This window comes from Ascaphus truei, chromosome 3, assembly GCF_040206685.1.
Source record: "Ascaphus truei isolate aAscTru1 chromosome 3, aAscTru1.hap1, whole genome shotgun sequence".
Lineage (NCBI taxonomy): Eukaryota > Metazoa > Chordata > Amphibia > Anura > Ascaphidae > Ascaphus > Ascaphus truei.
Genome location: NC_134485.1, coordinates 336,507,809 through 336,522,176, shown reverse-complemented (window position 1 = coordinate 336,522,176; position 14,368 = coordinate 336,507,809). Strand labels below are relative to the sequence as shown.

General features: G+C 44.7%; 1 protein-coding gene across 2 annotated transcripts in view; it reads left to right on the top strand.

The window, feature by feature from the left end:
• AVIL (advillin) overlaps nt 1-14,368 on the top strand; it is a 61,676-nt gene that overhangs the window by 31,037 nt on the left and 16,271 nt on the right. For both annotated transcript variants that reach the window (XM_075591607.1, XM_075591606.1), the window contains exons 2-9: nt 498-601; nt 7,019-7,093; nt 7,531-7,727; nt 10,176-10,284; nt 11,037-11,147; nt 11,925-12,130; nt 12,508-12,586; nt 13,515-13,613. In XM_075591607.1, the coding sequence (XP_075447722.1) occupies nt 536-601; nt 7,019-7,093; nt 7,531-7,727; nt 10,176-10,284; nt 11,037-11,147; nt 11,925-12,130; nt 12,508-12,586; nt 13,515-13,613 (942 nt within the window). In that variant the 5' untranslated portion in view covers nt 498-535. The remainder of the gene's footprint in view (nt 1-497; nt 602-7,018; nt 7,094-7,530; nt 7,728-10,175; nt 10,285-11,036; nt 11,148-11,924; nt 12,131-12,507; nt 12,587-13,514; nt 13,614-14,368) is intronic.

Genomic DNA, 14,368 nt, shown 5'->3' with positions numbered 1-14,368 from the left:
GATCACAAGGATCATATGAACATTAGACACATGTATTTTTAAGCTACAATGTATATAGAAGACTAAAAATGGGACACTGAATTCACTTCTATTTTTGATTTACTCGAATATATACTATACAGGGATAGAGGAGATTTATTGAACTATTTCAGCTCCCCAATAGCACGCACGCCTTACACCATTTTTTACTTATTTTATTGTTCTCGTCGTTATAAAATATAGACCCACGTGTATATTTTTTAGATATATTACAAATGCCAGTATTTTACACTGTTTAGGGTGCATTCTTGTGCAGCAACAACAGGATTCTTTCTTTCCCAAGTAAATACAAATTAACCCTTTTCCTGGCTAGCATTGACCACCATTACATTTGGGTCCATGTACACCGCAAAGCTTTCCCCTCTGCCGCGTAGTGCAGAATCGGCTCCCGGCTCCTAGTGGCCCGTTTCCCCAAGTGCTGACACTTTCACTGTTATATGTTTGTTTCCTATTCCCAGGGCCGCCTTGACAGGCTGTGATAGAGGCGCTGGCAGACATGTCACTCACCGGAGCATTCAAAGCGGTTAACAAAACCCCAGGGCTCATTATCTGGAGGATCGAGGTAAGGCGGTGTCTGCAGAGGAGATTTGGGGTCTGTTTATCAGCCTCCTGGTTGTAAATCTGGTGCAAATACTGCACCTAATTTATAGGGAAAAAAATGTTTCTCCTTCAAATAAAATAAAAAATGTTCCTCTGATAATTCTAGGTTTATTTCTTTTGCCCCAGTTATGCAGCCGGGAAACTCCCTTGGGCTGCGGTCCCAGTGCCTTCTACAGCGCTTCGTCCTGCGCTGTGCGTACAAGCACCGCCCCTCAATGGGGCTGGGCCCAGTACGCACCTCCGTGCGGAAGGTGCAGCCGCGCCGTACTTCTAGATTTTCGAAAGACACCGAAATGGAGTTTACAGTTTGTGACAGAGACGTGGCCACGCCCCCGCCGGCGGTTCAACCAATGAGGACGAACCAGCCGCGTGAGGTCATGACCAAGCCCCCGCAAACCCCCACCACGCCCCCTCCTGTCGCAATCTCTCCTTCTCCCCGTAGACCTCAGATCGTGGTCAAGCGCTGTGCACGCGCCGCCCCCCCCCCCCCCGCCGGGCGCGCGTGCAACAGTGCTGACTGGGACCGCAGCCTTATACTCTTTCCTGTGCATTGTAACTCGGAGCTGTGGCACTGATCAGGATGTTCCATTCAGCAAAGCTCACAGACGGGTTTAAGTGGAGGGAGGGCCACTTCCATTCTGATCAGGCTGGTCGGTCCATCACAGCCATCAGCCACTGCCCGCTCTTCCCCTAGAATGTAATCATTTGCCTATAACGTACTTGGTAGCTCAAAAGGACCCCGGGCATACCAGGCCCATGCCACACCAGGGATGTCATAAGGTTAATGAATACACCATGAACATGTAGGGCAGTTTTATGTATTCAGACACACCTTAATTTATGTAACGGCTTAATCTTCTCCTCTGCTCCGCAGCGCAGACAGTTTCCCACGTCCTTCCTCCTTGGATGTAAAATACTGTGTATATCAAGGTATATGCAGAGAAGCCTTGCACACGAGGACACTAAGGCTTCGCTTATAGTGCCGGCGACGGTGATGTCAGGCTGCGGTCGCTGGAAAAATCAAATCGAGATCGCTCCGTCGCGTCGCGCTTACTATAAGCGCATGCGACGGCGGCAATGCATTTGTTTTGACGCGACGTCACTGTCGCCGGCACTATAAGCGCAGCCTATGACTCCATTGCTTTTCTAGCTGTCTTTCAGGCTTCTCTTGTGATATTTTTGTTGCAGAATAGTGGTAGAAAAACACAACATTGTGTCACTGTGTCTCATGCATCGCTGCATATTTCCTGCACATATACAATGAACATGTCTCCCCACTGGACAATCCACACAGCACAACGTTGCAATGTTCCATTCACCCCACAGCTCCTGCTGGTTTAGTTTACATCCCAATTTCATAAACACACATGCGCTCTTTGAGTTGTTTCTTCAACTCTTTAGTAACAATACGACCAGTTTTTGTGCAGACAGCGCATCGCCACACAATGCTTTGCAGGCCCACTCTGATGCTGACCGGGAATGACTGAGACCCCGATTTACAATAACTAACTGTACAAATGGACGGCAGAAGCACATGGTTTCTGCTTTCCTTCTGCAACCACAATTGTGCCAAATGCTCTATTGATATAGCAGAAGGACGGGCACATATAAACACAAACCCCTGCCAATCCCTCTATGTAATCAAAGTACAGCTACAGAATAGCCAGTAGCAGCAGAATCCGTTTCCCTTCCTTGCACAGCATTACGTGTACCTAGGTTTTATAGGACTTGAATATTATTTGTGTTCATGCAAATATTTGGCAATGGGAGAGACCAGTTTCTGTTTTGTTTTTTTTATATATAATAGCAGCTGCCTGGCTACTCTACATTTTCTTGCAATTATTATTCTTCCCAAATCAAAAATCCTCTGTCAGTTTGACAATACCATTTAGCTCACAGGAAAAAAATGTAAACATTTTATCAATGTAACTTGCTACCTTAACCAAATACAATCATGCGTAAAGCAAACCCTTCTCTGTTGTGGTTTGCTTGGAATCAGAGGGGCCTTAATGGTATTGAGTATACCATATGTAAGAGGCTTGTTGAATCAAGTGTTTCCTTCACCTTTAGCCCACCCTAACCCTGTCACTAGACCAGCTAAGAGTCTGTGGAAAAGTGAACAGACACCGTATCTGTGAAAGATGGGATTGGTTCTGCTCAACAAACCTGGGCATCACACAAGCGGGAAGAGCCAGAGGAATTCAAATCAGCCCATGTTTTAGGTTAACGTGTTTTCAAACTAAAGTTTGAAAAATGTTTTATAGTAAATACAAATACCAGTCGGGGTACATTTGCATGTCTCAGAGAGTTCTGCAACCCTGTCTTTCTCCATTATCGCTTAGCAAACAGGGCTTCTACTGCAGCCAGGGATTCTGGGTAATGACATGCAAATGAGCCTAGTGTGTGTCTCTCTTTACTTCTTAGCCATTTAAAAATACTATTTGATTTACAAAATAAATAAAAGACATGTGTTAGCCAGATTTATCCACTTTATCATGTCACAGTTGGTTCAATTTGGGGACTAAACTCTTTTTAGTGCACGAATGTCTACAGTTATTTTGGTACCAAGGTCATGTGATTCCTATTATTACAGTGTTCACATCAGTCTGGTTTCCTGCTCAAGGCATGGTTAGGGCTGCCAGGTGTCCTTGTTTGAACCGGACAGACCGGTATTTTGCCCCTGCGTCAGGTAAAAAATGAGAGGTAATAGCGGACATGTATGTGTCCGGTATTACCTCTCTCTGGACATGCTGTGGGCAGCGTGAGTGCGGAGTGCGGCCGGGAGTAGAGTGAAACACGTGAGTGCTGAGTGGGGCATGCGGCAGCCAGAAGTAGATTGAGACGTATTCAGCAGCGAGAGCAGCAAGTCGCAGTGCAGGTTGGAGGAGAGGAAGGCGGCGCGATGGCGTCTGATGATGCGGAGGGTAGTGTCGGAGTCAGAGAATGGCTGGGGTGGAGCCAACACCCTGGTGGGGCCAGCAACGGTTGACCTGAGACTGCAGTGATAGCTTCCAGTGCCACTGTCTGACAAGATGACCTCTACAGGTAAGACATTTTGACAGGATGGAGGGGGGGAGAGGATTAGGAAGAAGGAGGAGGGGATGGTGTGGAATTAGGAGTAGGAGTAGTAGTGGTGTGAGCGGAGGATAGTGGTTTATGAGGCGGGTGGTGGTGTGAGAGGAGGATGGTTGTGTGAGAGGAGGATGAAGAGGATGGTGATGTATGAGGAGGATGAGGAAGATGGTGGTGTGAGGAGGATGGTGATGTATGAGGAGGAGCATAAGGAAGATGGCGGTGTGAGAGGAGGATGAGAGGGGTTGAGAGAATGAGGGGGGTGAGAGGGAGGATGAGAGGGGTTGAGAGAATGAGGGGGGTAAGGGGGAGGATGAGAGGGGTTGAGAGAATGAGGGGGGTAAGGGGGAGGATGAGATGGGTTGATAGAATGAGGGGGTGAGAGGGAGGATGAGAGGGGTTGAGAGAATGAGGGGGTAAGAGGGAGGATGAGAAGGGTTGAGAGAATGAGGGGGGTGAGAGGGAGGATGAGAGGGGTTGAGAGAATGAGGGGGTGAGAGGGAGGATGAGAAGGGTTGAGAGAATGAGGGGGTTGAGAGGGAGGATGAGTGGGGTTGAGAGAATGAGGGGGGGTGAGAGGGAGGATGAGAGGGGTTGAGAGAATAAGGGGGGTGAGAGGGAGGATGAGAGGGGTTGAGAGAATGAGGGGGTGAGAGGGAGGATGAGAGGGGTTGAGAGAATGAGGGGGGTGAGAGGGAGGATGAGAGGGGTTGAGAGAATGAGGGGGTGAGAGGGAGGATGAGAGTGGTTGCAACAATCTTGGAATTAGTGGGAGAAAAGCATTAAAAACAATATTGCTCGTCATGTATGACTGCAGGTATGTTATTTAGAAGTGATCTGACCGTTATGTCATTTTTTCTAAATTTCACTCCAAGTATGTACCAATTTGCACCATTTCATAAAAAATGCTGGCATGACGCTCAATCCCCAAACCCCTCCCCAGAATTTTTTTATGAAATGATGCAAATTGGTGCGTACTTGGAGTGAAATGTAGAAAAAATGACATAACGGTCAGATCATTTATACATAACATACCTCCCCACCAACTTTTCTCAAGCGCGTCGTCCCTTTCACCATTGTGTCCAGTATTTTTGGACTAGCCACCTGGCAACCCTACGTATGCACAGGGGCTGTATGTGCACCAGCTCTTGTGCCATGCTTGAAATGGCAGTCGGGCACTAAAGAGATTAGAGGGAGGTTTCACCCGGGTAAGGATACAATTTCAAAATGATAAAATATATACAAATACAATTCTCCCCGTTATTGATTATTTTTGCACAGCGGGCTGCAAATCAAAACAACATTTGCTGAGCACATAAATAGCACTATAACAATATGTATTAGAAACACAAGATATTTCTCGCTGCCTTGCGAGTGCTGACAAGCACACTCCCTGACATTGGTGGTTGTCGTGGTGACAGCTTTTTGAGGACCCCCCGAGCAAAAACATTTACTAGTAAACAAATAATTTAACCCATCCCACATTTTCAGCCCTTGCCTTCTACAGGGCAGACATATACACCTTAACGCTCAATCAGCATATTTATGTCGGTTTGTAGACTTTTGTATTAATAATAAAATTTGTCTGTTTTTACTTTACACAATTCTTTGAGCGCTTGTGTTTAGTGGGAGGTGAAAGCATCACTTTATTTGTTAGTCTCCAGAGTGTGGAGGGAGCTCTATGCACACAGGGGCTTATTCCCTAATGTGCGGTAGTGCTGCCTCGACATGGGGCGTTCTCTTTAAGTCGGTGGGACTTTCCGTACGCTACGGCCAGTTTGGCACTTTTGCACGTTACTGAATAAGCCCCATAGATTTGCATTGTGGAAGCTAATTGTAGCATAGCTTTCTATGTTTTGAAGTGGCATTTCTCCAGTGCTGGCCGATTTTAGGGCAGTAGGACATTCAGAAGTCCTATTTCTATCAGACGTTAAAGAGTTTAAAGGTGCTTTGTTACATACTTTATAGTAACATCTCAGACAGAATGGTACTATGGGTTAATACAGGGGCGCTCAAGACCCCCCCAACAGGTCAAGTTTTCAGGATATCCCAGCTTCGGCACAGGTGGCTAAGTCAAAGACTGAGCCTCTGATTGAGCCACCTGTGCTGAAGCAGGGACTGATTGAGTCACCTGTGTTGAGCAGGGATATCTTGAAAACATGACCTGTTGGGGGGCTTGAGGACTGGAGTTGAGCACCCCTGGGTTAATACATCGACTACTATCCCAGCAGAGTAGTATGCATCTAGATTAATTGCAAGCTAAGTAATTGCTTATGTGTTATTAGAAAAGTGCAAAGAAGTTCACAGCACCCAGAGTTAGAATACAAATAAAGACTTGCATTTAATTAGCAGATCACACAAAAGATAGACAGCCATGTTTCAGGCCTCCGTGACCCTTTCAGCTTTTAGATGAAGGGCCTTGAAGGTTTGAAACGCTGCAGGGTATATGAGCTGCCGCCGGCTGATGCTAAATAGCAGTAGAGCATATATTGCACTTCAATACAAACAAACGGCAGCAGCTCTCAGATGGGCGGTCACCAGTTTAACGTTATTATCCAAAATTCTTTACAACGTTAGTGCAGAAGAGCACAAAACGCAAGATTTCGGGGGACTGCTCCTGCTTGATAGAGCAGTCCCCCATCAATTTTATTTGGACTCCCCCGCCCCTTTTTAATTACATGGATGGATGGGTCCCCAGGAACTGAGCCGTGCTAATGTCAGCTTTGGGGACCCTGTAAAGGTAGCACCAGTACTGTCCCCTCAAGGGGAAACGAAATGGCGAGTTTACATCGCCTGCACAGCCTGAGCCAACAGAAAGTGGCATTACGTCATCTGTTGTGGCATCCTGTGGCCCTCATAATGAGGAGTTAAATATGTGGAAGTACCGGCGCTACCTTTTGCGGTATGTATATCTGGATCTAGGAGTCCCCAGAGCTCATATAAAGCATGGTTTATACACGGTTATGGTCAATACATTAAGGTGCACTTACTGAGATGTCCTATTGAGCAAGAGGGCAATTTATACAATGTTTGATTTAACTGAGGGATTCTGAAACAAATGGAGCACTGAAGGGGTAGGGTAACTATCACTGTGGTCTCTCTGGGGACGACTGGGGGTTCAGGGACGAGAATGTGAAACTTCCTGTTCCACATTTTTCTCACTAGAAAGACCTTTCAGAAAATCAACATGTTCTTTATTTTCTCTCCCGTGCTTCTCACTTTCCAGAACAGAAAACATGTAACTCTGTGTGAGGTGTCTGTGGGTAGATGTTGTTTCTGCATCTGTAGTTTCCCTTTCACCCTTTAGAAAATGGACTTGGTGCTGGTACCACAGAAAGCCCACGGGAACTTCTATGATGGCGACTGCTACCTCCTACTCAGTGTAAGTATGGCAGCGTGATACTAATGGGGTTGCAGGAAGGACAGGTCCTATTTCCTTGCAAGGATTGCACATGTAATGAAGAGACATCTGCGGGTTTAGTCTGCTTTTTCAATCGGAGTGGGGTATCTATGGGAAATAAAAGCAATATAATCTATATACACACACAAATGAATTGATTAATGTGAATAAGAAGGGCGGGTGACTCTCCAGGTCCGTAAACAAAAAATTATGCCAGCCAAGCTCTTCATCAAGAGTACATATCCTGTATTATGCAAGACTGAGGGCCAGAAACTGTATATGTGTGTGATTTAGGTTCTGTTTTCCTGCCATTTATGTAAAGTTAATTAAGCTAAGTCTTTGCGTAAGTTATTCTCAAAAGTCTACATTTTCAATGTTCTCTTTCACTCTCCTTCAACTCCCACCTCCCTATTCATCAGACAAGGCAATCTGGCAGTTCTCTGTTCTATGATATCCACTATTGGATTGGAAAAGACTCTTCCCAGGATGAGCAGAGCTCCGCAGCCATATATACCATCCAGCTGGATGAGTACCTGGGAGGTAGCCCGGTACAGCATCGGGAGGTGCAGGGCTGTGAGTCTGACTCGCTGAAAGGCTACTTCAAACAAGGCATCATGTGAGTACAACACCAGGCAGGGGCACAGGCACAGGCACAGGCACAGTCCAACAAAGCTTTAGCTTCCCCCACAAGTTATTATATATTTTTATAGTGCTGCCAATATATTCTGTGTTCTATAGAGTACAACAAAGCTCCCCTGAATATCTGGCCCACAGAACTTACAATCTACTATTTTGAAGCTGATTCACATAAGAGTTGGGTGCTTTTGCCAATGTCACACAGAGCTGGACTATGAAAGCAATCTGGGGTCTGTCTCTTCCAATGAAGAGCCATGGGGCTACTCTATAAGCACCTAATGCCTGCAGTGCCTTTAGAGTGACATCATAGCTGTGGGTGCATTGATATGATGCATGTGACATCACATCATTATTATGATTACTTTGGTGTCAACGCAACTGTTTTGCCACACTTGGTGCTCCATACTTTCATCTCAACGCATTGTAGGCCCCCACTGGCAGTGAAGGGTTAAGATTTGGACTGGTCTCAGATGCATTACATTGCCTTAACAGCAACGAATAGGTTAAACATATTACAACACTCAGGTGGAGTATAATCTGATAATAAATAAATTCCTGCAATGTAAGGCCTAAGATAGGGATAAAAGCCTTTTAAGATGCACACGGACAAACCACAAAAGCCTTTCTAGTGCACTAAAAACTATTCAACAGAAATGCATGGGCAGAAAAGCAAGTGGGCAGCTTTCTGCTGAGTCCATTCTCTTTACTTTTCCAGTAAGGCGATGGCACGCAGAAACCACACAATACAGTCATTACTCTTTGTGAACAGCTCAGGTTGTCCTAAAATCAGAAAGGTTGCATGAATTGGTGATGTACAGTATTTGTTACAATTGCAGACGCAAACACTGCTGCGGGCTTATTCTGGCACACCTTATATCAAAAACCTTAACATATTTGCTGGGGAATCTTGTGGTCTTTCTGCACAGTGAAATGCTGGAGCAAAACTTTGCAAACGTCGTTTTTTATTTTAGGGCCAGTTAAAGACCATTCATGTATTTTACTTTGTGGTGACTATTAAATGTATCTGACATTCCCGGTATTCCCTCTTACATTTCTCCCTCTCCTGTGGGTGACCTCAGCCATTATGGGATAAGCTGTCACGGAACCACATGGCCAATTCTAATGACTGTATTTACTGTAATGTGCCTGATCACACAGCACAGATTAGTAAATAGGGCTTTGTCTTTTTGGAAGACTTTTTTTTAACCCCTTTGCTCTACGAGATTCCCGCAGTACCTCTTTGGAATAAAAATGGGCTAATCCTTTCAGGCCGCGTGCAAAAGTTGACCGTCTGATTTATAGGTCTCAGTCAGTTGTAAAAGTGCCTTACAATGAGTAGTGGTACTGTGCCTAGTTATCACAAAACGTCTAAACCAGTTAACCAACGGGGCAAAGCTCTTTGGACATTATTTTATAATGGATGAAACCCGTGGTTTTCAGTCTTCTCCTCTGGAGCCACGGGCCACATCAGGTTTTAGGATATACTAATGCACTTGCACACAGGTGAATGCACCTTAACTGCACATGAATAGAATTTGGGGTGGTTGCCTGAGAAACCTGGTCTGAATCCGAGTCCTGAGGAGAGGTTTGGGAATCACTGGATTATTCACCATGCACGCTCCAAGCACACACACATGCAGACTTTTTTTTTTAAACAAATCCTCTTTGCTTTCGAAAGTATCCTGGTCCTAAATAGGTTACATACTGATTTGCATCCAGACAATGATCAGTCTCCTTGGAGTAAATTTACAGTCCTACTTAGTCCAAAACATATATATATATAAAAAAAAAAAATTTCCCCTAATTTTTTTTCAGGCTGATCACATAATTCGCTGGGAAATTATAAAGCAACATTCAGTAGTTTAAGGGGAAAAAAAGATACAAACTACTGTAGTTTTTCTTGGTGCCATTGTGCTTTATTCTAAAGTGCTTTCTATAACAGCGCTGAATACGGCATTGGTGCAAGATCTGCAGCCAGGATCAGCAACAGAAGAATTGTTTGTGCCTGAAACGTGTGCACAAATGTCCCATATTTGCTCATCAAATGTCCCCTCCAAATTAGGTTCTAAGGTCGCATTCCAGCTACCAAAGAGGTTTATATGTGGAGGCTGCGTTAACTGGTAAAGAAAGAGTCATAGGAAGAGGAGAGGTGAAGGGCAGGAAACAGTTATAGTAGTAACAAAACATTTGAAGTAGCTCTGCAAGATCCAACAGTAATGATGTCAGAGGGTAAGAGTCTTATTTACTAAGGTGGTTCAGCCATAAGAAACCTACTGGCAATGGAAGACACCTTGCAAGCAAGTTCTGGGAATGTTCAAACACCAGAAGTTATCTTATGGAAGAGCAGCATCTAGTAAACATGGGCTTAAGTGTTTAACTTTACTCCTTTCTCTCCTCTGTCACTCGTCCCATCATTCCCTCCATGCAGTTACAAGAAAGGGGGTGTTGCATCTGGAATGAAACATGTGGACACTAACACGTATGATGTGAAGAGGCTTCTACATGTTAAAGGCAAGAGGAACGTCACCGCCACAGAGGTACCTCCTAATGCCTGAGTGACTCTAATGGCACAAAAGTGCCAATACACTCAAAGCATATCATTATGATATGAACCCCGTATGCTGCCCACTACGAGGTGCATTTGCTCAGCTTCAGGCAATGTTTGCAGTCAGTGAGGCAGCTTTAATGACTTGCAGATATACCTAGTGTTCTCATTTGCATTCCATTGCCCATACTCCTTGTTGGCAATTGAACCAATAAGTGACTGGATTGAATGCAACAGGTTCACGCGACCTGTACAATACATGTCGAGGCATTCATGACTACATTTATTTACTGTAGCTTGTACAGTCAAGTTTATGTAACGTTTTTATCCCAAATAACATGATTGGGTCTTGTTGTTTGTAACCACACTGTGTCATTAGTAACACTGATGATTCCAACGGAATGATACAGCTGTGGACGTTCCAGTGCATTTCTGGCCTCCTGACAGCAAATGGGTTCAAACAAGAGCTTTATGTGAACCTTCAAGAATAGGGTTGGGAAACCCTGCTATAAGGTTTCAGGCTGGGCCCAGGTGTGCGTGCAAGTTTACTTGGTCTCAGCCCTGGACTCATCTTAAAACTTTAAAGCAACTTTGGAGTAGGATTTGATCCCAAAACGTTTGTCTGTATTTAGTGAGATCAACTGAAAAGTAATACCTTCTCATTGTTTACTTAGCTCTTTTCCTGCATGCATGAGTCTGCCTCCTTCATATAAAGATATATACCATGGTTTGCTTTATCTACAGGTGGAACTAAGCTGGCTCAGTTTTAACCTGGGGGATGTCTTTTTGCTGGATCTTGGGAGAGTTATTATTCAGTGGAGTGGCCCCGAGAGCAACACAGCCGAGAGGATTAAGGTATCCATGTTATTACCCTTATTGGCAGTATTGTTTTATATTTGAAAACCTTATCTGCTAGAAATCTGGGTTTTCATAGTTTCAATCTTTTTGTTTTTTACACATTCTGTTTATGAATCGGAGCGCTTAAGCATTGCCCGTCACTACAGAAAGTACTCAGTCTGGTTACAGGAGCGGCTCAGTGAGTAACAACAATGACAAAGAGTTTGAAGCAGGGGAACCTGGTGTCAGCTCCTTGTGACCCTGGGCAATTCATATTATCTCCCTGTGATATAGGTACCAAAACATAGATTGTATCATAGACTTGCAGGGACTGTGTCTGTAACAATCTTCTGTACAATGCTGTGTACAGCGCACTATACTGCCATTGTGAAGCGCATTGAGTCCCATTGGGAGAAAAGCACTATATGACATAAAGTTATTATTATCTGTCTAGTGAAAAGGATAGACACAGTAACACAATGAACCCAAATAAGCCTCCACAGCTAGTTTTGTATTGAATGAGGTATCTTGTCTGGAGAACTATCAGAGAGAATCTATCATTTATTATATAGATCCTGAGATAAACAATGTATATCAAATCAATGTTGCTGCTATGTCACATGGTGTCGCGTTGTCCTGGAAAAGCGTTGCCATGTGACGTCGCGGTGTCATTTGATGGCGCCACGCTGCAGAAGCAGGAGGGCAGTGCAGACAGGAGGAGGCGGTCCGGTGTAAGTGCCTATGGGCAGCAACATTGGCGGGGTACCAGACTTTTGCTTCCTTGCTTTTTACTAGGGGATGCTGCTGGCTAAAGACATCCGTGACCGGGAGAGGGGAGGGCGGATGGAGATTGGAGTGATTGAAGGGGATCATGAGCAAGCTGCACCAGAGTTAATGAAGCTTCTTATAAGTACACTTGGCGAGAGAACCCACACAATTGGATCAGGGACTCCTGATGAAGTAGCAGACCAGACACAGAAAGCCAACATCATGTTGTACCAGTAAGCACAGTGCATCTCTCCAGTGATCACATCGGTCCTGGAAGAAAAGTTTTTGTTTTGTTTTTGCAGGTTATGGTACCGGATTGTCTGTAATGGAAAAACATAAAATAATACCTACATATTTTTGTACACGAGCTTTCAACACAACATAAGTCTTTTCGGATTTGTAGGATAGAGATCAGATCACATCTATAGCAAAGGACCTTTGTGGAAAGACCTTTTATATACTTGAAATACCAATATATAGGATAAGTATCGGTCGTCTACATTTAACATAGGTTGACCTATGTTAAATCTAGGTCTTTTTTTCAACCTTATCTATTTTTTCAACCTATCTATGTAATTTATAGTATATTACACTTCTTTCCTCCCTGCAGCGTTTCAGATTCTGGTGGACGCATGGAGGTGACGGAAGTGGCGACTCGGCCTTTAGTTCAGGACCTGCTAAATCATAATGCAAGTACAAAAAAAAAAGCAAATAGCTACAACCCCCCGTTCCTAATTATGTGAACACCATCAGACAAAAAGATCCAGAAGCTTTTGGAGGAGAGGATAGACTATAACAACACCTACTGAGTGGCATCATATCCAAGTACTGCTACTGTTACCATAATCATGCAATCAGTCTAGGTATCACATACAGATCTGCCAAAACATTAATGTATCTAGCATAATGCTTATTGCTTTTGCCATAACACCCAATACACTGACATTAATCATACTCCGCTGACATAAAACTCAATGATCCTGCAAAATACCATACCATAATACTTGATGAGTTGGAATTAAACCTACTGCATTGCCACACCCAGTGAGCTGATGTTTTATATACTACACTTCTGTAATCCTCAGTGGGGTGGTGTTTTAGCGCCAGAATTGTCACATCACTCATTAAACTAATAGAATTTGTACTGTGCATACCCACCCAGCTGGCATCACACACATTATACTGCCATATTGCTCAATGGCATTGTTTATTTATCGATAAAATATTTTACCAGGAAGTAATACATTGAGAGTTACCTCTCGTTTTCAAGTATGTCCTTGGCACAGAGTTATAATGACAATACATGGTTACATTAAATGAACAGAGGTTATACAGTCAATTCACAGACATTTCACGGATAGTTAGAGTTGGAAAATTGGGTACAAGGGATAAAAGGGCTGGTGAGTTTCAGATTGAAACTACAGCAGCTGCGCCAAAGGCTGTCCGCATTTGGGGCGATGCAGATGTAGACTGAAGGGGTTCAGATTGAAGGCAGCTGTGGTTTCAAAGTCCTTTGTCCTCGTGGGTCACTAGCATGCTAGTGGCTTGATAAGACATGAGCTTTCCTTGACTTTAGCAGAGCTGTGGACATATTGATGATGTCATTGTTTCTTCCAGGACTGTTATATCCTGGACCAAGGGGGGACCAAGATATATGTCTGGAAGGGCAAAAGTGCCAGTAAGGCGGAGAAGACAACTGCAATGTCCAAAGCTTTGGTGAGCAGATCAAAAAGTTACAGTTTGTTCACTTAGATTGTAAGCTCTTCGGGCAGGTTTCCTCAATGTTACTTTTATGTCTGAGGCGCTTATTCCCATGATTTATTTGTTCTATTTGTTATTTATACTGCTGCGGCCGAGTTTATTCGAGCATTTGCCCGGTCTCGGCCGCAGCAGTAACCTGGCGCGCGCCGCAGGCTGCCGGGCGCGCGCCGAAGCCGCGGAGGAGCGCCCTCCGATCGGGGCTTTCTCCTCCCCGCTGCCGGGTCCGCCGGGTCCCCCGGAACCCCCTGCCGCCGTCCCCCACATCGCGGGACACCAGGGCTCCCTCGGGGAGCCCTGGACGCGCGTGCAGGGGGCGCAGGCACCCGATGACGCGTGACCGCGGCACGCCGAGGGAGTGGGGCTAGCAAGCCGGGACATGTCCTGGCTTGCGGTACTAGCCCTACTCGAATTAAACGTGTCGCCAGTGTATTATTATTTCACATGTATTACTGCTGTGAAGCGCTTTGTACTGTACATTAATGGGGCTTTATAAATAAAGATATACATACTTGGAAAAAAAGTACATCCTAACTTTGCTTTCACTTTAACACTAATGGCCATATTTGCTAAGCAGTGCTAAGGCTTACGGGACCTTGTCTCCCATTCATTAGAATCACAAGAACTATTATAAACAATGGTGCGCACGGTCTGCTTTTGCCCAACAGGTGACACTGCAGACACTATGCAAATGTAAATAAAAAGAGACTTAT